The 22,024-nt window shown below is 42.4% G+C and overlaps 1 protein-coding gene across 3 annotated transcripts in view; it reads left to right on the top strand.

The window, feature by feature from the left end:
* The window catches only part of MXI1 (MAX interactor 1, dimerization protein), a 78,733-nt gene that overhangs the window by 49,191 nt on the left and 7,518 nt on the right, over nt 1-22,024 (top strand). For all 3 annotated transcript variants that reach the window (XM_083441681.1, XM_083441680.1, XM_083441682.1), the window contains exons 4-5: nt 16,994-17,108; nt 19,463-19,634. In XM_083441681.1, coding sequence (XP_083297807.1) covers nt 16,994-17,108; nt 19,463-19,634 — 287 coding nt within the window. The remainder of the gene's footprint in view (nt 1-16,993; nt 17,109-19,462; nt 19,635-22,024) is intronic.

Here is a 22,024-nt window from a genome sequence, read left to right on the forward strand (position 1 = left end):
TAAAACAGTGTATAGACCAACATAAAAATAGCCCCAAAAATCCTGATAACCAGCAGCAGATTAAAACCAGATGCTCTGAAAACAGCAGCAGCCTAAATAAAATCATCTAAATTAAAATCACCTTAATGCTTAGGAAGAAGGTTGCTGCCTAAGCAGAATCTAGTGGAAAATGCAGACTTCTAAGAGTTATATTTGAAATGGAACAGAAAATTCTCCTGATTTAGATTGTCAGGAGTTGAAGTTTTTATTTTTGACTCACTTACTGGAGTTATTTGCAGTGTGCCTATGCTCTGCTTATTCTAAACTGCACAAAAGTAACTTATTTTATTTGTTTATTTGCACTTGTTCCTTTGGTGCAAGGATTTCCACTTCTGCAACCGAACTTTCCCCCTCTCCTCTCCTGGCAAGTTCCTTGCAAGCTCCTCAAATCCTCTGTGGAGTGTTGGAAGAACCTCACATATTAGATTTAGCAGGTGCAGGGAGAGGAGAGGGAGGAAGGCGGAAGGAAGGGGAAGTTCCACTGAACTGGCAACTCCACCCATTAACTCAAGTCTAACCTGTTTCATAGACTTTTTGTGAGAAAGAAATAAGAGGGATTCATGTATGCCTTGACCTCCTCCTTGAAATAAAGGTGGAAAAGAAATGTCATGAATAATGCTCTATATTCACCCTTTCTTATATGGATTCTGGTGAGCTCCATTGAGCACAATAGAGATGGGGGGGGGGAACCCCTGTGATTACAGATTCAGAATATCTGGTAAACAAGAGGCCCCTGGGAAATCATAATACAGGATCAAAGCTGCTAGTAGGAAGACTTTGTGAAAACGACATAACACTCTGGCTTGGGTGTATGATAATGGGACGAAAACACTGGTTTTGGCAAGTGAGTGGCGCACATGCTCCTCCTCCCCCCCAAAGCAAACAACTTTGTTCCCTTGATGCCTGGAGAAGTAGGAAAGCAGATCTGAGGGAACAGCATGTCCCTGTAGTATATTCTAGGTAATATTACTCTCTTAGGAAATGTGCAGTGTTCTCTAGCTGACCCTTTCTAAACTGTTGACGACTAGAAAAATTGGCTTATTAGGCTACATGTTTTCTTGAGAAAGAATGTGTAGAGCAGGGGTGCCCAAACTTTTTTCAAAGAGGGCCAGATTTGATGAAGTGAACATGCGTGAGGACTGACCAAAGTTGTTGAACTTTTTTTAAGATTAAAGTTAAGCTTTTTTTTTACAATTTTACCCCTAAGTTGTTAAGATTTTTTAAGGATTGAAGTTATTGAGTTTTTTTAGGATTTGACCCCGAGGAATAAACTGCCACAGGGGCGGATTAAACTGTCACGGGGGCTGGATTAGGCCTCCGAAAAGGATTTTGAACATGCATGGTGTAGAGGATAGGTGACATTTTGGAATCTGAGTGGATTCAAAAGCCAAGATCTTGAGCCACCCCATACAGCAGAGCAGAGATATCAGCCTCTGTAATAATGCGCCTCCAGGAAGAATCTGGTGTTTCTTTTGATGGAATATGCAATTTCTCCCCAACAATCTGTGTAAAAGCTTAGAAAGGGGGGGTAGGTTTGGGCTGAAAATAGACATTTGCAAAGGAAAAAGTTTTCGGGAAAGTACATAACCTTCAGTTGATGTTGGTAGGCCTTGCTTTTTGGAAGATGTGTTGTTTAGATCAGAGGTGTAGAATCGGTGGCCTTCCAGATAGTGTTGGACTCCCAAGTCTCATATAGTATATCCCAATTTACTGCTGGGGTTGCCAAATTCCATTTGGAAAGGGATTCCTGTGCCTTTCATGGCTGCAAACAAAAGAGCATATTGCCAAATAATGCTACTGCCACCACTGCAATGTAGTGGCGAAGAAGTTGCCCAACGTCTCTACCTGTATCAGATTGGAGGTAGAAGATTTCCGGAAGCCACCTAATCCAGTCCAGATAGGACCTAACCTCTGCTACCTGTGTACAGTCCAGACTAGAGTAATCCACAGAAAGAGAGCAGGTGCATTGCAGAAATATACCTTCAGTTCATGTGGCCCCAGTGAGTGAGACAAGTCACATGCTACAGGCAGGGCTGTGTGCACACTGCGGTCCCACTGTTGCACCATGTAGGCATGGCGGAAGAAATCATCACCTTGGGAATCTTTGTTTTCTTTGCTTTAACGTAAGATTAACCACCCCTTGTAAATTGCATGGTTTTCAGAAACAACGTAACTCTGTGCGAGCTAGATTTGTGAGAAACACTTTGAAGCGCCACATATGTAGAGATTTGTGGCTATGCTTAGCATCCAAAGGGCTTCTTCAGAAGTTCTGCAAATAGACCTTCCCAGAGTCGCTCGACTGTCCAAAGAAAAGAGCCATGTGGAGCAAGCAGTGCCTGAACCACACATCCCTGGATGCAGCCACTCGTTCTTGGCAGCAGTGGAGTGGTACTTTATAGTAAGCATTAACATGAGCGTGACAGGTGAAAGGAAATCGCAGCTGTACTCAGGAATGCGCTAGGCCAAGTTGTGTGTCCTCTGTGTGGCTTGGGGATAACAGAATGAAGCAATATTAGTATTTCTTGTATCTCTTAGAGTATGGTATTTTGGAAATTCAGGAAGCCGTAACACCTATCTTTATGGGGGGAAATTGTGTCACCTGATCACTACCATACTGTGAGCCATTTGTTCCTTTTAATAGAAAACGCATTTGGTAGTGGACTGTGTTAACTGGAGTTCCAATATGGTCCCAATTTTTGGTGTGTGTGCCCCCCACCCCAAATCGTCTCTTGGAAACTCCTGTGGAGGTCTGCTGGTATTTAGTTATTAATCATGTAAAAATGGTTTAATGTCAGGTGAAATGTTAATTATTCTAGTCTTGTTCACAAGGCACTGTGGCTTTCTCCCAGGAGATATTGTTTTGTCCTTTATTTCCACTGCAAGAACTATATGATTCAACGTGTTTCCCACCCTTCTTGAGTATTTTTTTCATTCCTTGCAGGCTTGAATCTAACCCATTCCAAGGCAGACATTTGCAGATTAGGCGTCTAAGCAACTGGGCCTGTGAGATATTAACAGGAAGGCTTGGTTTCCTACCAGGACTATAACTAACCTTGCTATATGAATCTGAGCCCTTTTGCTATATACCATTTGGTTACCAGGCAAAGTTATATAACCTGGTGAAAGCTGATCAAGAAAGGGTTCACTAGAAATTATGCTCTGCTCATTTTAAAGAGTGACTTCAAAGTGTTGCATGTAGAATTTTCCCTCCGAGCTCAAGGATCCAAAACAGTAACTTCCTTGCACATTTGATTACTTAATGGACAAAAGAAATTCTAGAAATTACAACTGATTTGTAAAGGACCAGCATTGATGGAAAACAATTGGCATTTGTAGGATTTAAGACATTGTGACTGCTGAAATTCAAGATGAGCAAGATTTGGAGCTCCTTTAGAATTTCTGGATCTGGCATTTTCTGAAATGGAAAAATAATTTCCAAATGTAGGCACAATTTTGGTTCAGCACTCTTGGATTGTTGACAAATAACACATTTGAAGGCCATGGTGTTTTTGAAAACACACACACACCTGTGTTGAATGGCTTCTAAAGAGGAGTGACTATAATGGGATTAACCAGAATGAGGGCACAGGATACACGATCAACTATTTCCATAGCAGTCCTTTTTTATTTTCAGCTTATTTTTAGCACCATTAGGTTAATCTTGGTGTTATAATTAGCACAGTTGCATTCCACATCACATTCATGGGAAACACCATGAGACTAACATGCAGAAACTTTTGAGAATAAGCCAAGATCTCTACCTTTTCACACAGTACAAAACTGATCTGTGGGCCTTGCTCCCATCAGTGATGTGTATATTTTCCATTGCTCCCTCAAGAAGTTCAAGGCAATATATGTGGATTTATTCCATTTTTATCTCTCAGCAACTGTGTGGGGATAAACAGATAAACAGAGAAGCTGTAAGAAGAAACTCCTTCATTGGACGAACCTTCTCTGGATCTAACTGATTGGTGCAAAGTCACTGGATGGTATCCAACTTGTGTTTCTTGTCTATTGACCTCAGTGAGTCTACACTGAGTATGATTTATGTTGGATATCACGCTTTCAATTTTAACTTTTAAAAATTATTTATTTAAACATACATGCACAGTTGTCAGGTGCCTAAGGAACAAGTTACCTAGGCTCATGACTTGAGTTGGGACTTGAACACAGATTTCCCAGAGCCACAGCAATACATGAGTTCTTCTTCATATGGCGCTTTCACAGCGCTTTAAATTGTGAAGCAATTTGAAAGGGATTCGGTTGCAGCCCTATGCACTAAAGATGGGAGAAACCTCTGCTCTCCAGATCTTGATGAATTTCCAACTCCCATCAGCCCAGACCGGCACGGCTAGTGGTTAGGAGTGGTGGCAGCCGTAGTTCGACTACTTCTGGAGTGCCACAGAGCTTCTTATCCCAGCCTATACTTTCTGTAGCACATGCCTAACAACCGTTTGTGTGTTCTAAGCAGATGAAGGTCCATTTTGCTTTGGCTCACTTGCTTTTCCTCAAAGGTCCCGCAGATTGTTGCCAGACATGGATGTTGGGGTCTTCTGTGTATTTCTGCCAGACCTACAGGGAATTTTCCTGTCATGTGCCCGGGCCTTTTTGGTGTCACACTACATGTGTGTATGAGTTGGGGTTTGACAGAGAAAAGCAAGCTACTTTGGTCTCCAGGGAGGGACAGGTAAGCTGGATGCTATCTCTGCTTCCCTTGCAAGCAGTTGCTTTGAATGCCTGGAAAGCACCCCTGTCTGGGGTTAGGAGGAACGTAAGGGGTTTGGTGGGATGCGGGTGGTGCTGTGGGTTAAACCACAGAGCCTAGGGCTTGCCGATCAGAAGGTCGGCGGTTTGGATCCCTGCAACGGGGTGAGCTCCCATTGTTCGGTCCCTGCTCCTGCCAACCTAGCACGTCAAAGTACAAGTAGATAAATAGGTACCGCTCCGGCGAGAAGGTAAACGGCGTTTCTGTGTGCTGCTCTGGTTCACCAGAAGCTGCTTAGTCATGCTGGCCACATGACCCGGACACTGTACACCGGATCCCTGGGCCAATAAAGCGAGGTGAGCGCCGCAACCCCAGAGTCAGTCATGACTGGACCTAATGGTCATGGGTCCCTTTACCTTTAAGGGGTTTGGTGGCGGCTGCCTGAGTGCTTAGGAGGGCACCACCGACCTACTCAGATGGGAAAAAGGGGAGTAAAAAAGGTTCTTTATCCCTTCTATTACATGAGGCATAATACAGTCACCTTGTTTAATATAAAGTTCACCTCCTCTCCCCTCTTGAGGAGAGTATCAGCTGAAGAAGTATGTAAATAGATCAGGTGTGGCAGTTTTCCTGGGTGTGTAGAGATTAGGGATGTGAAGGGGGTGGGAAAATTGGGAAGGGGGTCCTCCCCATTCTTCCAGGTTTTTTCCTGGGTTTCATGCCTCTAGTAGTGATATTTGCAGTGTGTTTGCATTGGGAGACAAGCCTTTGAAAGGGGTACACATAGCTTTGAATTTAAAGGTGTGAATGGACATGTCTGGAGGGAATGGGGTACAAGATGTTCCTATATTAGTAGCTGGAGGAAGGCAGGGAAATTCCTTCAGGCCTGCTCTTATCTTGTTTTGGTCCTTGTTTTGGTTACGTGGCCAACCTGTATTTAGTTTAGTCTCTGGAAAGGGGATTTTGAGGGTGTGTTTGTAGCCTGCTTTTGTGCCACAAAAGACTGAAAGTGAAAGGGCAGAAGCTCAAGGGCATTTTATTTCTTGATTTCATATGTTCCAGGACTGAACTTTGTCTCCAATTAAACCCTGATTGTTCCAGTAGCTACAGTGGCACAAATGTTTTGGATTCAAGTAAATCGCTCGAGAAAATGAGGAAGAGGCTTCCCTTTTTGGTTCTATTGCTGCTTCTCTATTTTTAGCTGCAGTTTTTCTTCTTCTTACTCCTTTCCGTGTTTAACCAAACGCCTTAAATTAGTTGCTGTGTTTTAATTTTTACATTTCTTATTTTGTTGACTTGATTTCAGAGTTTCTTTACTTAGAAGCCCTGGCTGAAAGGGTGTGCAGCCTTTTAAGTAAATAAACTATTTCAATGCAGCTTATCTCTTAATCGGCTGGAACTACTGAATGGGGAGGAAAATTAAACGGCAGCTTCCATCGAGGAGGAGAAAACAGTGCTTTCCATTTGGCTCCATTATATTTTTTTTTTAAGCAAAAAGTATGAAAGCCTTCAAAAAGCTTTCTAAACTGTGGTAGCCGAGTCTGTTTCCGAACGGTGTTGCCAGCTGTGTATTTCCTGAGAGTAAGGTCATGTGTTTTTGCATTTGTATTTGACAGCCTGCACCTATGAGCAGAGTTACCGAGGACTGGCAGAAAGCCACAGCCGTGTTACTGTGCCTGGCTCAAGGGTTTGGAGCACTTATGTAACACTATAGCAAAGGAAATACAGTCTCCATCCATCCCCAGCCCTTCGCTGGCTTTCCATTTCTGGTTTTGTTACTTAGCAAAATCTTGGGTTTCGTCCTTTCTCTGCTAGAGAACAAACTGCCCAATAGGAACCTGCATCGAAACAGCAGCAACCAATGGAAGGGTGGCTGGGAGGGGGGTGGAAAGGAGAGAGAAAGATTTGATTGTCTTTTGGGTTAAGGATGAAGCAAACCCGTCAAGTCATATGATGGCTTTACAAGATAAGCATATGACCTGGGAATTGTTTATGGAAGGATGCCCCTGCTTGCTTTCCTGCTCTCTCTCTGAACATGCAGAATTTATGCAGATGCCTCTTATTACTTGGCCCCAAAATGATACTCTTGCAATGATTTATTAATACAGGCTTGGCTGCTTGTCTCCAGCCATTATTTTTCTCCTAAACGATGCCTCCCTCCTCTGCATTTTTGTAGAATACAATTTAACTCTGTATTTTCACACACACACACACACACACAGAGAGAGAGAGAGAGAGAGAGAGAGAGTTTATTTCTTGAAAATGCGCTTTGTGTGTTTTTGTGTGTGCGGTTTGTTTTTTATCCTGTAGCTATTGTGTAACAAATCCAGACAGGAACATTTCCTTTCCTCTTCTCTGCCCCTATTCAAGCAAATATGCTTTCTGATTTGAGGATTGAGTTAGGCTTGTGATTGAGAGAAAAAAACTTTGTTCCCTTTAGGGACCTTTCTCCCCTTTTAAAAGAATAAGGCTTTTAAGTGCGTCATTGCAAGACACGCTTGGTGTTAAGCCACATGGTACCTTAGCAGAATGTGACTGGGTTCTCTTAAGATTGTGCATGCCAAACCAGCAACATTGTGTGTTCGGTGCAGCTGGCCCAGTTATGGGGGAGGGGGGGATAGATTGTTTAAAAAGAGCTGAATATGTCACCTTAGTTTTTGTGGTCCTACTACTTCCTGCATGTGGAATTTTGCAATACAGCCTTGGGGATATCTTTAGCCTTAAGAAAGTATGAGAGGATCTCTGCCCCCCCCCCCTTTTGTTTCTTGTGTAAAAATGGCTGCTGCTACGACTTCTAATAAATAATAAATAAATAATATGTGCAAATGATTCCTGAATTAAGTCCCTTTTGGTTTGCATTAATTGAATTGGTCCAAAGATATATTTAAGCTAGCAATCTTTGCCTACTTGGGTAAATACAAAATCATTCCTTTCCTTGCCTCCTTGCCTGCATCAATCTATTGTGTATCAGGAAAAAAATTGGTTTTTCTAGAGCCTTTTTAGTGTAACTCTTTCTTCCTTTTGCAGATAAATGGTTAAACATTGAGCTGCAAAATAGGAAGGGAAATGCAAGTGACATTCCATATAATCTGAGGCTAAAAATGATTGCAAGTATTTGTGTCCATGTATTTTGTTGGTATCTTACGACTCTTAACTGGAAATCCCTGGGGGTTGTATCTAGCTAAATTATACTTTGTGAGTAGACCCACTGAAATCAGTAGGCCTAAATGAGTCATGTCCATTAATTTCAGTGGATCTGTTCCAAGTATGACTTACATTGGATGCAAATCCCAGGTTTGGGGGTGGAGGTTATCCCTCTCCTGCCCTCTCCCATGTGAGGATATGAGGGACTGCTTGTAGTCTCTCATAGTGGAAGTCTATGTGGCTCCCCATTTGGTGCAGAGTTTAATATGTTTTTAGTCTGCTTAACTTCTGTTAGTCTCCAATGTAAACTCAAACTTAAAGGTAAAGGTACCCCTGACCGTTAGGTCCAGTCGTAGACGACTTTGGGGTTGCAGCACTCATCTTTCTCTATAGGCCGAGGGAGCTGGCGTTTGTCCGTAGACAGCTTCCGGGTCATGTGGCCAGCATGACTAATCTGCTTCTGGTGAACCAGAGCAGCGCATGGAAACGCCGTTTACCTTCCCACTGGAGCAGTACCTATTTATCTACTTGCACTTTGACATGCTTTCAAACTGCTAGGTTGGCAGGAGCAGGGACCTAGCAACGGGAGCTGACCCCGTCACAGGGATTCGAACTGCTGACCTTCTGATCGGCAAGCCCTAGGCTCTGTGGTTTAGACCACAGCGCCACCCGCATCCCAAAAACTTAACTCAAACTTAACCCCAAGAAATTAGAATCCATTTGCATGCCTGCTGTGAGAGGTCTGCAAAATGTTACAATGCAGTGGCGGCGGTGGGGAACATTGGGTGAAGATTCGTACATTACAAGCAGCTTCATGGAAAAGCATGGGAAACACTTCCACATGGCAGTGGCTCCGGGCAGCAGTTATAATGTGGCATCAGTGCTGCCTCATGAAAGCCATTTCTGTGAAATTGTCATAATGTACAAATCTGTCTGAATACATGGAAAAGGCTTCTCACAAGGAACATTCTGAATAAGGAAAGAGCCTCCACACCGGGTTCTGATGCCACTGGGAATATGGTGTGGTAGTTTGGGGGGGGAACCTTGTTGTGACTGGTTCTTGTGCAGTATTGCTGCTCGTGGAGCTATCACTGTGAGTAAACCTTTCCACCAGCACTAATGTGGTAGTAGGAATCCCTATCTGAATTGTGGTGGTGCACAAAGACCTCATATTCTGGTGTTTAAAACCATTTGACAGTTTAAAAGTGCTCCCTGAATTGCCCCCTCAGTGTTCTAGCCCTGATCTGCAGGGAATCTACAATTATCATTCATAAACTTCGGGTTTTGGCAGGATTTCTGCCGTCACTGTGCCCAAGAGGCAGAGGAGGCACTGTCTGGCCCTGCATGTGCGTGGTACAGTAGGGCTCCAGAGCTATGCAGTAAATGCTCATAAAAATAGGCTTCCTCCCCGAGCATTATATAATCAGAGGGAGTGATGTCATTTGTAACTGTGGAGAGTATCTCTGAAATTGCAGCCCTCCGCAGATGGGCGACTGCTCACCCAGTGAGAGGAGGAGAAGGAGACCCGTCCGACTGTGGTGTGACACACTGCAGTGTGGGGTTTTGTAGCTTGAGAGAAGGAGAAAGCACAGGCTGGCAGGGTGAACAATCTGTCATTTAACATGCACTCGTGTGCTTGTCGCATAAGCTTTGTTCAAGGGAAATATGAAATTACACCCATGTGCGCCCACTTAAGGAATGTCGGTGGGTGTAGGCTTTTCTCATGCCTGCCTGTGAAGGTGAGCTTCCCAAAACATACTGGATCTCATCCACCTTTGCATCAGATCAGCCTAATCCAGCCAGGATCTCTGCCTCTTTCATTTTGAATGGATCTTGCACGTGTACTCTTATGGCTAGCCAGCAGTTTTCTGTTGAGAGATGTAGAAGCTGCAGAACTCCAGACTCTGTAGCTACATAGCAGAGTCGAATTTGACCCATGTTTGCAGGAGTCTTCTCTTGTGTTTTAACATGTTAAAACTACTTGTGGCCTGTTTTGAGAATGCAAAGCACCTTCCTTTATTAGGTCAGTGTGAAGATGGAAGCTGGCCTCATTCATTCCTCCCACACTGTTCTCCTTCATAATGATACCTTTCAGTGCTACAAAAAGCGGTGTGCTTCAAAACTGGTACTTCCTGTCTCTGCAAAGGGCCTTGCGTCAGTCATTTTTGCCCAATAAAGATCAGGAGTGTGGTTGATAGGCTACCAGGTCAACCTTGGTGCTTGCTTGTTTATACCAGTACAAAAGGTGTGTCAATCTGCAGCCAGACAAATATGACCTGAAAGAGTTGTGTGTTGTTGTTTTTAAAAGAGAATTTATATACCACATAGCATTTTTGGAGCCTTCTCTTAAGTGGTTTGCAATATATAGAATTTAAAATCAAAATACAGTAAAATATACAAATAAAGATCAAAGTAAATAATCACATTGTAAAAGTTTCGTCACTTAAATGAACAAATTGGCAACTGAACATGGTAACCTGCTCAAGCATCAGAATGAGGCCTGAGTAACACACAACCAAGTTTTCGGATATGTTTGAAGCATCTTGGGGGAGAGTTTTCCAGAGTGTTGGGGCTACATTTGAAAAGGGCTCTTTTTGTAAGGTTTCCAGATGGCAATCCACAGTCTCTGATGACTGTAAAGGTCAAGTTGGGCTATTGTAGGAAAGGCTATCTGCTGGGTATTCGGATCTCTAGTTGTTTAGAGATTTATGTGCCCGTAACAAAACCTTGAAACTGGCTCAGTAGCAGATAAGCAGTCAGTGCAGATCCCTAAGCACTGGTGTCGTATCTGTAGAGCTAGCCATACCATTTGGTATTTTAGCTGCTGCATTCTGTGCCCGCTGCAGCTTCCAAACCAAGTGGAAGGGAAGCCCCACATAGAACAGGTTGCAGTAAATCTAAGTGTGAAAGTTGCAGTTATTGGGGATTAATATGACTGTACTGATGCCCCTCCCTCAAAAGAAAAGGTGGGAAGTTTCCACATTTCTCCCCTCTTCTGCTGGAATAATCTATGCATGTGTTTTAATCTGAAACCAGGTTCTCTTGATAAGTAGTGGAGCTTTACAGTTCCTAGTTCCTCTCTCAGGGAGCCTTCAACAAAGACGCCCCCAAGTTAGATCTGCTTTCCTTCCTTTCATAAACTGCATCAAATATTTGGTTCTTTTGCCTGGGCACCTTTGGTATGTATTTTAAATAAGGGTGCCTGTTGCTCTGCGAAAGTCATGTTGTAGACTAAGGAGACAGATTTAAGTCCTCAGGGTCTAAGTGCCCCTGCTAGACGTCATTGAATAAGGGACATTTGGTGGGTGGGGAAGCTGGTAACTTTGATATCAAAGCTTGGCCTGATAGGTCATCTGCTTGTGAAGCATCCTGTTCTGCAGGATTTATTGTGATACTAAGCAGCACATGGTCAACTCCCATCCTGCTTGGATTGCAGGGTGCGTACTTTGCCTGTCCATTTAGGAGCATTTCAGGAAACATCTACGTAGGTCACACGGTGTAGATACAGAGAGGAAATGATTCTCCAACATGTTGCAGAGGAGGACGTTATCTGCAGAACGTTGCCTTTGTTCTGACTCAGCCCACAAGCCTACCACCTGGATATGAAATTCACCAGTTCTTTGCACTGGTTCCAACTCCCAATACTGACCATCTAAAAATTCATCCTTACGTCTCCTGCAGACAATGGATTCATCCACATCTACCACTTGGAATTAATTGCTTAAAATATAATGGTAGTCTAGATTATCTAAATGTGCAAGGCTGATAAAATGCGGAGACGGGAAGCCACCCTATTATGTACAGAAAGCTTTTCTGAATTTAAAGGCGCTGCTTTAGATTTGAGGAAATATTTTCACCCCTGGTGTCTGGGCAAGATATTATGTTATGTCAGCATAACCTGCATATTAAGAGCTGGTAAGGTTGACTCCTAATGCTATGGGAGGTAATTACCTAGCAAAAGGGCAAATATTGAGAGGTGATGAAATGTGTTACCTGGTAACTATCATGTTCTGCATTTTGACTATCTCTGAAGGAAAACAGGAAACCACCTTTTACCAGATCAAAACTTTGATGCACTTGGTTCAATATACTCAACACAGACTGGCAGCAACCCTCTAGATTTTTCTTCAGAATTCTTTTCTCTCTGATTCTCTTTGTGGAGATATGGGGAAGTGAGCTTGGGATCTTTGCTATGCAAAGCCTCTGCTCTTCTAGTGAGGCCCTGAAGCTGAATGCATGGATTCCTCTCTCTCTTAAGTCCATGAATCAGAGCCACTTCTGAGTAGACAGTTTATAGCCATGAGAAATATGCACATATCATGTCGGGTACAAAGAGCAAGATCCTTTCATTTATTTACAGTATTTGTATGGCACTTTTCTGGCAGACCTCACCAAGCGGCTTACGGAAGATTATTACAACAATAAGCACCTGCTTTTTAAAGAAGGGTTACAAAAAGTGGAAAAGGCAACCTGTTTGTTTAGAAGAAGCTGTTGGTGCTTCTTCTCCCCTCCCCTCAGGGCAGGTGGTCCCTTCAGATGCCCCCGTGGTGACTGTTCAAAGTTTTTAAAAGTTTTACACAGCTTAGGACCCAGGTGGGTGTCAGGTCATCTTTTCCACCCAGTCACTGAGTTTGCTGTCTTAAAGCTCTCATTTGGGTGCTTCTACCTTTGGAGGCAAGGCAGTGACCTGGAGAGAGCCATCTCTGAACTCTTTTCCCAGGAAGTTTCACCTACATCATGGTCATTTTGACAGCAATCAGATACCTTTTTATTCCTCCAAGCCTTTTTAAAACCTTGGAAGCCACTGTGAGAGCTTTATCTGCTGTTTTGTACTATACATCATCAGCTGGGTTGTATTTTTGTCATTCCTTTGGAGCTTTTTTATAATAACAACAACTACTACTACTACTACTACTACTACAACTGTGATCTACTCTGTGTGCCCCTTTTGTGTCAAAGATGTGGGTTATGCGTCCTGTCAACATAGAAACCCTCAATTTCATGTCACCCTTCTTCAGTGCTGCCAGACAAGGGGACTTGTTTCTGCATAACAATTAAAGCAATGTAATTAGTTTACCCATAGTTATACTGTGCCCTCAAGTCATAGGATGATCTTATATTGCTGCAGTGAGATGGCTGGACAAATCTGAGAGTATTTGCATTAATAGTCCTACATGGACCTCCCCTAATTCAAATTAGTCACTACCCTTCAAGTCCAGCAAAGCCCTCCTAAGGCATTTGCAAGTGCACCTGTTGCTGGGGTGGGAACCATTAACTTGTGTCAACTCCCTGTGTCAACCAGCAGCTGTCAATATAATTTTGTTATCTGAGTTGCGGGGCCCTCTTGATTGGCAGCATGGGTGAAGTGCTATATACTTTTCTTTTTCCATTTTAGGAAAGATACGAAAGCCGGGGCAAGAAATGGAAGGAGTTTAGTATGCATTGTTGTCTTCCAGAGTTTTTAAAGGTTTTATTTTTTTTTTTATGTGTTAAAAAACAAATCCAGCAAAGACAAAGTCAGAGCCTTGGGGCTGTTTTTCCAAGTGAATTACGGCCTTTTGTGAAGAGTTTTTTTGGAATACGAACACTGACAGGCTGTCCTCTCTAGTGGGTGCTACTCTTCCTCTGACAGTTCATCAGCCAAACCCCTGACCCCACCACCCTTAATCATCCTTGCTTGTCAGTGATATAATTGTGCGATTACCAACACCTCCCCCCTCCTGGACTCCTTTCAAATTACTAACAATAGTGCATGTGAAATACAAAATGTAAATGAAGCACCCAGACTAATTTTTCGGCCTTCATTCAGATGGACTGAGCTTGCATTCCCCTCCTTTGTCTATGAACATGACTGATGAAGGCTTTCAGGAACTCGGGAGGCCTTCAGTGTAAACGGAGAGGCTGACATCATGGTGTTATCGATTTGGGGATTTCACTTTCAGTCGCAGGTTGTGAATGAGCATTGGGGAGATTTCTTCAGGAGAGGGACGCAAGAACAAACGGCTACCAACTCTACCTTTATTTAGTTCAGAAGGTGGGCATTTTGGCCATTGTTGAGGAGTGTTCTGCATCATCTTAAAAAACGGTTCTGGGGGGATATAACTTGTCCTCACCTTGCCTCCCTGTTTCCTATCCTATTTGAAATTCAGGTTTTTAGCTGAAGAAACTGGCTCTTTTGCATATATTCCTTTAAAGCACCATGTATGTGGGTGGTACTGTATTAAATATTTTGATGGGAGTGTTTAATAAAATAATTTTGCATATTGAATTCAAAATGAGCTCTAACTTAATTCTGTGTATTCAGTGCCTCCTCACTTCACCTCTGTGTAGTCTGCATGGTCTTATCAGAGTCAGGAAGGTCTTTATTTTGACCTAAGAATGGATAGATGTGCTTTTTATCTAGTGAGGTGCTGGGAACAGCCACAACTGGAGATATGATGAAGGACTTTTCCCAGGGAACGGGGTGTGTGGGAAATAAAGGGTCCAAATAAGTAAACATATGCACATATATACCTAGAATCCAAGGCTACCCTTTCTAGTAGATCCGTGACTGAGCAGCAGTGAGGCCTGGGTAGACCTGACTTCTGAGAAACTTGTATTCCAGATCCAGTCCTCTATTGCTTTCCATGAGTGACTTGGCATCCAGACAGCTTCTTTCTACCTCTAGCTGTAACCCTAAATTCTCTCCCTGGCTCCCTTCACTGCTTTTAGCCCTACAATAAACTTTGCAGCCCCCTCCATCATCGTGTTTCCTGAAAGTGGGGGAGCTGATGTGTTTTTAGTAGGCATTGTAAAGAGTACAGTGAAGGAAGACCTGTTCAGGGAAGTTTTTAATGCCTGATACAGTAGTACCTACGGTTATGTAACCCTCTGGTTATACCCTTTGGGATGCGAAAGCGGCAAACCCGGAAGTATTTTACTGGGTTTAGCCGCATGTGCAGAAGTGGTCCTCCAGTTGTGAAAACCTCTGGATCCGGCCAAACCTCCGGAACGGATCCTGTCCACAACCAGAAGTACCACTGTATGTTATAGGAAAGTGCAGTTTGCTCTTATTTAAATGAATAAATGTTCATGTGCACCTGTCTTTGCCCTTTGCCTTTGTTTCTCAAGTAGAAGCCCAGTGGCAGGTGAACTATAATTCAAGATATCTGGATCATTTTCTATGGGGCCAGCAGTGATTTCTCCCTGCTTCAGGGAAGACCATACTAGAAGACTTGAAAAGGATGTGGTCCTTTGTATCTAAGGGTGTCCTGACAACCAGTGTTTGTGTCAGTTGTGATTTTAAAGCTGGATTTGTCAAATGTGTGGTGTGTGGGTTGGCTGTGAGTGATTGTTTAGGAGTTCCAGCTGGTACAAAAAATGCACCAGCCTGTCTCTTGTCTCCTGACAGGAGTGGGTCACTAGCAGTATGTTACACTCATGCTTTGGCATCTGCAGTGGTTCCTCATTCACTTCTGATCACGATTCAAGGCTTTTTTATGTTACAGTTTAGGCCTAGTGTACTCCTGTGTTCCACTGAAATCTTTGTAGTTGACCAAGAAACGCCTCTTGACTCTACCATTCATTCTAGTGTTGAAGGGAAGCAGAATTACCCATTGCTTTATTCCCTGGAAGATTACAAAATAAACAAAAAACAACCAACCCCCCAGCCCCCCGCAAAAGCCGTATATTTTAGCAAGTGTTAAAAAGTTTTGGTTTGGCTTGGTTTTTTTCCTGTTTTGTTTTTGCTCATTGGGCCTAAGCCAATCAATGTTAGATTTTTTGGTAGATGCTGTTGTAGTGTAATATTTACTTTGATTTAGGCTCTTGTTACCTGTCCTGTAGTAGACTGAGTATTTTAAAGAATGCAAATTAGCAGTCAATGAGTCTGATATGCAGTTGTATTTTGAGTTAGGTAGTCTGGTATTGATGTGCTAATATTCATCAGGACCTTGACTTGTGGATCTGCATTTATCCAGGGGATGGAATGCTTTATTTTATTGAGGAGAGATAGTTTCAAGTTGCATCCTTGCCATGGACATAGTATTATTATTAATAATAATATTTATTCATTTTTTATTTATACCCCGCCCATCTGGCTGGGTTTCCCCAGCCACTCTGGGTGGCTTACAGCATATATCAAAACATAATAAAACACCAACCATTAAAAACTTCCCAAAACAGGGCTGCCTTCAGATGTCTTCTAAACATTATGTAGTTCTTTGTCTCCTTGACATCTGAAGGAAGGGAATTCCACAGGGAGGGCGCCACTACCAAGAAGGCCCTCTGTACTGTTACATATTAAGGACTATATGTCTTGTGCTCACTACATGATGGTATTGTATAATCCTAGGCTCCTTGTTGATCTTTTAATAGGAAACATCTTGAATCGGTTCCCTAAACACAGTGGCTGGATGTCAAAATAACTGCATGCAATGGAAGAATAATAGTGGTAGTGTTGAACATGCTGTCTTGGTTTGAGCTCTCTTTAGTACATGCGGCCACTGCATTTCCAAGTTTCTTTACTAAACACTGACAAATTCAGGAGTACTCCAATGAGTATGTGATAGGTGTTGCCCATGTATAAACAGTCGTTGCATTTACGGTATGTCTGGGAATGAACTTCGTCTTAGGTCACTGTAGATGGTAACTACAGTGGTACCTCGGGTTACATACGCTTCAGGTTACAGACTCCGCTAACCCAGAAATTGTGCTTCAGGTTAAGAACTTTGCTTCAGGATGAGAACAGAAATCGTGCTCCCGTGGCGTGGCAGCAGGAGGCCCCATTAGCTAAAGTGGTGCTTCAGGTTAAGTACAGTTTCAGGTTAAGTACGAACCTCCGGAACGAATTAAGTACTTAACCCGATGTACCACTGTATAAGGAAAGCAATGGATTGACTTTTCCCACAATGTATGGGGTAGATCATCTGGTTAATCCGTTTGCATGTGCCTTATTGAACATACCATTCTATTGAAGTCAAAGTTTTGCCACGTAAAGTGAAATCTGTTGACTGTCAGGTGCGGCTGAAACAACAAGGTTGTTACCAGATGCCTGGGGGAACTGGGGTACTGTTGTTTGGGAATCTAATGAAATGCAGCTCTGACTCCCACATCTCTTCCTCACAGACGAGCTCACCTCCGCCTGTGTCTAGAACGTTTAAAAGTTCTGATACCACTAGGACCTGACTGCTCCAGACACACAACCCTCGGGCTGCTTAACAAAGCCAAAGCACATATCAAGGTAAGAGCTGCATCTCTTTGTGTTTTTCCAGCACGTTTCAGTAGGATTAGTCTGGTAATGAAGTTTTGATTATCTAGGAGCCATAATTGCACTAAGGAAAGTTGACACCCTACCTTGGAGGATTAGTACCATAACATTATTACATTGTAAGTTTTTTTTTTACAGCACAGTCCTATGCATGTTGACTTGAAAAGGGCTCAGTGAATTCAATAAGATTTTACTGAGTCCCAGTAAGTGTGCATAGGATTGCAGCCCTAGTTTGGCCATTAATGTACAGATCGACCTAGCATTGCGAATACTGTTCCTGAAATGCTACTCTTTGTTTTTAAAGGATTCTTTTTAAACTCCAGAACGTTTGCAGTTTCACAAACCAGGAAATTCACCAAGAGTTTGTCTTGCACCAATGCCATTAAAATCAATAGGAGTTGTGCAGGACACTGCAGTCTGTAAGCCATTGGAGTCAATTGAAAAATATTTATTGTGCAAACGCCATTAATTCCAGTAGGGCTTGCACTGGAGTTTTAACAGACTATAATCACTATAATATCCAAACTGCGGCTCTCAGCTTCATGTTAGAAACTATAATAGAAAGATACCAAAATTTAATGAATTCACTGCAGGAGAAGCTGCAGTCAGATGTGGGAAGGTTTCTGTCTTCCCCAGGCTGTTCCTATAGCATATTCAAGATCAGAAGGTTCTGAATAAGTTCAAAACTAATATGTAGCATGAATGCTTTGGAAAGGCATTCGGCTATATGCAATGAGTTTATTGCACCTTACTACGTGCGCCTAAAATTTATATCTGGTGTGATTCATTATGTCATTAATCATAGTCTTAGAATGCAGATTTTTCCACAAAATTAAATTAAGAGTTGGATCATTTGAAATGATGTGCCCTTCTGCTGGCATTCTTTGTAAATTAACTCTCAAATATATTGAGTGTATAAATACCACTGAAATACTGAAGAAAACAGGATAGTCAATAATATGGCTGAAATCGTAAGATGTTTACTTGGCTAGAATTTCTCCTGAAACTGTAATATGCACACTGAAATAAAAATAGCAGTGTCCCTTACTGCCTTAAAGACTAACAAAATTGCTGCATTAATAATAGCAGCAGTAGTTTCAAGTTGGGCTTTAAACTCTTCAGAGATGGAAAGGGGGGAAATAGTAGAATTTGAGCTGGATGGAATTGTTAAAAATCAAGCCCAGTCTCAGAAGCAAGGCAAGACTAGTGAAAGATCATTCAACATAATCTAGACCAAAGTGTGCCATAGAGAGAATCTGATGTTCAGCACAAATTACTCCAGGTAACTTAAGCAAGTGAGCCAGGCCACATGCTACAGGGAAATGCTGCTAAGGACCACCAGTGTTAACTGTTGTTGTTTTTTTTTTTTAATGCCCTGGAAAGGGAAAGCCTGCACAATAGTCAGTAGCAACACAAAGAAAGAGCCAGACTGTTTTGAAGCAACACAGCAGGTGCTCGTGTTTGCAGTTTTTCTGACTCTTCTCCTGATGGTTTGCTTTAACAAAGGGTAGTGCCAGGCTCACAGGGATCAGGATGTGCTTAAACACACTGGAACAGCTCAGGCTTAGCAAGGGAGGGGAACTGTGCTTGCTTAAACGGATGGCATTAGCCTGAGATGACTTTAGAGTTACGCAACATGCTGGCCATCAGGAAACCCTGTGCACTGGCCTGGTAAGATTTCCCAGCTGCGATCAAAGGAGTCTGCAGCAGATTACATAAACCACTGTTCAACTGGGAAACTGCTTCGAAGAAATACCTAATAAACCAAATGAACAAGGGTACACCAACCTTTTTTTTTTAAAAAAAAAAAAATCTTCTAATGCCTTTTCCACTTATCTGAACAGGGCTGAATGTTCCTGGGTCAGGAGACTATGATCCACTAATGGAGAGAGCTGACAGTGCAGCGTCCCGTGTTAATTAAGCGCCATACTCGATCTCCCCTTGATTTTGTCCTGTTAATTACTCACCAGAATCCTCACAGAGATGTTTTCGTTCTTGTTGCCACCACCAGCAAGCTGTTTCGGTGCCACCCGAGAACATAATTCATTTCAGATGTTAGTCAACAGAGGGAAATGAGTCTGCAGAAAAATACTAGGGAAATCCTCTGTAAGGACATAAGAGAAGGTTCATCTAGTCCAGCATTGTGTTCTCACAGTGGCCAACCAGATGCCTATGGGAATCCCACAAGCAGCTCTGGGGTGCAACAGCACTCTGCCCACTTGTGATTCCCACAGCTGGCACTCAGAGGCGTCTTGCCTCTGACAGTGGAGGCAGAACATACCCTAGCTGTCAAGAAACAATAATTTGCTTGCTTTTTATTGTGGCAGAAACTTGAAGAGGCTGACAGGAGAAGCCAGCACCAGCTTGATAACCTGGAAAGAGAGCAAAGATTCTTAAAGAGAAGATTGGAGCAGCTGCAGGGCTCTCAGGAGATCGAGCGAATACGAATGGACAGCACTGGATCAACCATTTCCTCAGATCGCTCTGATTCAGAGCGGGGTCAGTATTTCATCTGTGACTTTAGAGAAGGGTGCAGAATTTTTGAGGCTCCCTTTCCACATATCTCCCCTCCTTCAGCCCATGAGCAGCTTGAATCTAATTCACCTGGCAAGGCAGCCTGCTTTCACAGACATCTAAAACATTATTTCTTCTGTGGTAGTTTCTTCTTTAACAAGGCTCACGGCTGGAGTCAGATGAGATGTGGTTCAAGATATCATTTTGACCCCATGCTGCTTTTTGTTTCCTGTTATGGTATTGGCTTTTGATTTTCACCACCCTGGCCCTTCACCTGGCCCTGTTCAACACAGAAACTAGTAGAATGAAGCACAATCCAGCACAAAGATAATGGCTTTAAACCCCATTGATTTGCCATCGCCCAATGTGCACTGGAGTGTTTCATGTGTTGGATTCTCCAGTGACTGAAGAAGTAGGTGGCCATACCCAAATGTATTTCACATTTTCTTCTTTTAATCATGAGGGACCACAAAACATATTTGGGGAAATCTCTCAGCTTCATTTGTAGCAGAAACATCTCTGGATGCAAATGCTACCAGTGTTGTTACTATATTTAAAATGGATTTGAAAAACACATACTGTGAATACGTGAATGACATCACTAAGGTGTGACAAGATTATTTGCACTTCTTATCCTACATAGTACAGGCAAACCTCGGAGATATTGTGGGTTCGGTTGCAGGCCACCGCAATATAGCAAAGTGAGTCACAGAAACTTTTTGGTTTCCTAGTGCATATACCGTAGTCTAAAGTGTGCAATAGCATAATATCTAAAAAAACCTCCAATGTGCTTATCTTAATTAATGTGACACAGAGGCACAACATGCATATGCTGTTGGAAAAATGACTCCTCCTTGACACAGGGTTGCCACAAACCTTCAATTTATTAAAAACACAGTATCTGAGAAGTGCAATAAAGCAAAGCACAAAAAACGAGGTATGCCTATAATTGGGAAGCAGCGTTAACCAGAATGATTGACACATTAACACTGATAAACTCGAACCTAGTCTGCCTTGGCATAATATCGGTATATGTCAACATGGGGTTCTTAGATGAGATGAAGGGAATAGCAAAAATATTGTGCCCCAAGTCATTGTGTCTGTGCAGGATCAATTAGCAGCAGCGTCTCATCTCCCTTATAACACCCTTGCTAATTTGCTCTTGCTATGCTGGACTGAAATAAGGCTGTATGTATCTGGCATAGCTATTATTTTAACCTGATTTCTACATAGCCATTGAGAAATCTCAGAAGTGAAGATGTTTGATATGTTTCTCTAGGATGACTCCAGAATATTATTATCTATTGTTTCCCCTAGAAGTTTGTTTTACCTTCTGAGGATGGTGAGCCAGTGTGCTTGATGACCCAAAGTATTGCCTATATATTTTTAATGGCATGGGACATACATAATGTGCCATGCAGTTTGATACACTATGTGTCCTCTTTCATTAAAGCCTGTTTTTTATGGTTGCCTAGAGAAATTTGTAAATACAGGGACACACTTGCAGGTCATGGCTCTTTGCTGATTCACTCATTCAGAGACGTTTCTAGTCTATATTTCTCCCTGAAGTGCTAGTTTTCCATATTCCACATTTTTGTATTTGTATGCACTAGAGCATTTCAACATGTGTTGCATTCTGAGATAGTACACTTCCATGCTCTGCTGTGTACTTTTTCTAAGTGTTTGAAACAACAGACTCTAAGAGGAGACTCTGTGCTAGGCATCCATTGGTCAAAATGGCTGAAGGTCTGCATGTCTTCCTGCTCCACAAATGACCCTTTCCTAGACCTCATTTGCCCTTGCAAATTTAAATCTCCGAGAACTCAAAAGTATAGAATGAATTGTGCAAATTAAGTGAGAGGATGCCAATTTACTTGTATTACTAATTCAAAGCGTAGAATGTGATAGTGTCTGGGTATAATTTGCATGCAACGATTAATGTGCCTTCCCTGGTTTGCAACAAAGCTCCTTGTTGTTGACTTGAGAAGGGGTAATCTGTTTTCTAGAGCAGCAGGAGTTGATTTACAATATTGTATTGGTAACTATCTGCTTAATCCAAGGCTGTGCCACTAGATATGAATTTTCTATCTTGAGCTAGCAGCTGAAAGTGATAATCTAATCAATAACTTTCTAATCAAAATGACTGAAAATGTACTAAGCAGTTAAATAGTTGTGTAGTAATAAGCTCCTTTCCTTGCTCAGGAGCACTCACCAATAATTTAAAATGTTTAATCCAAAATCTGTTAAATTGGAAGTCCAAATCAGCTGGCACCAAATGGGCTGTAATAATTCTTTCAAAACATTGATTAACAGTTTCCTGCCTTCTGTTCTTCCTTTTTCCTCAATGATACAACACTAGACATTTCCAAGCAAAT

Source organism: Podarcis tiliguerta, assembly GCF_965153285.1.
Source record: "Podarcis tiliguerta genome assembly, chromosome: 5".
Classification (NCBI taxonomy): domain Eukaryota; kingdom Metazoa; phylum Chordata; class Lepidosauria; order Squamata; family Lacertidae; genus Podarcis; species Podarcis tiliguerta.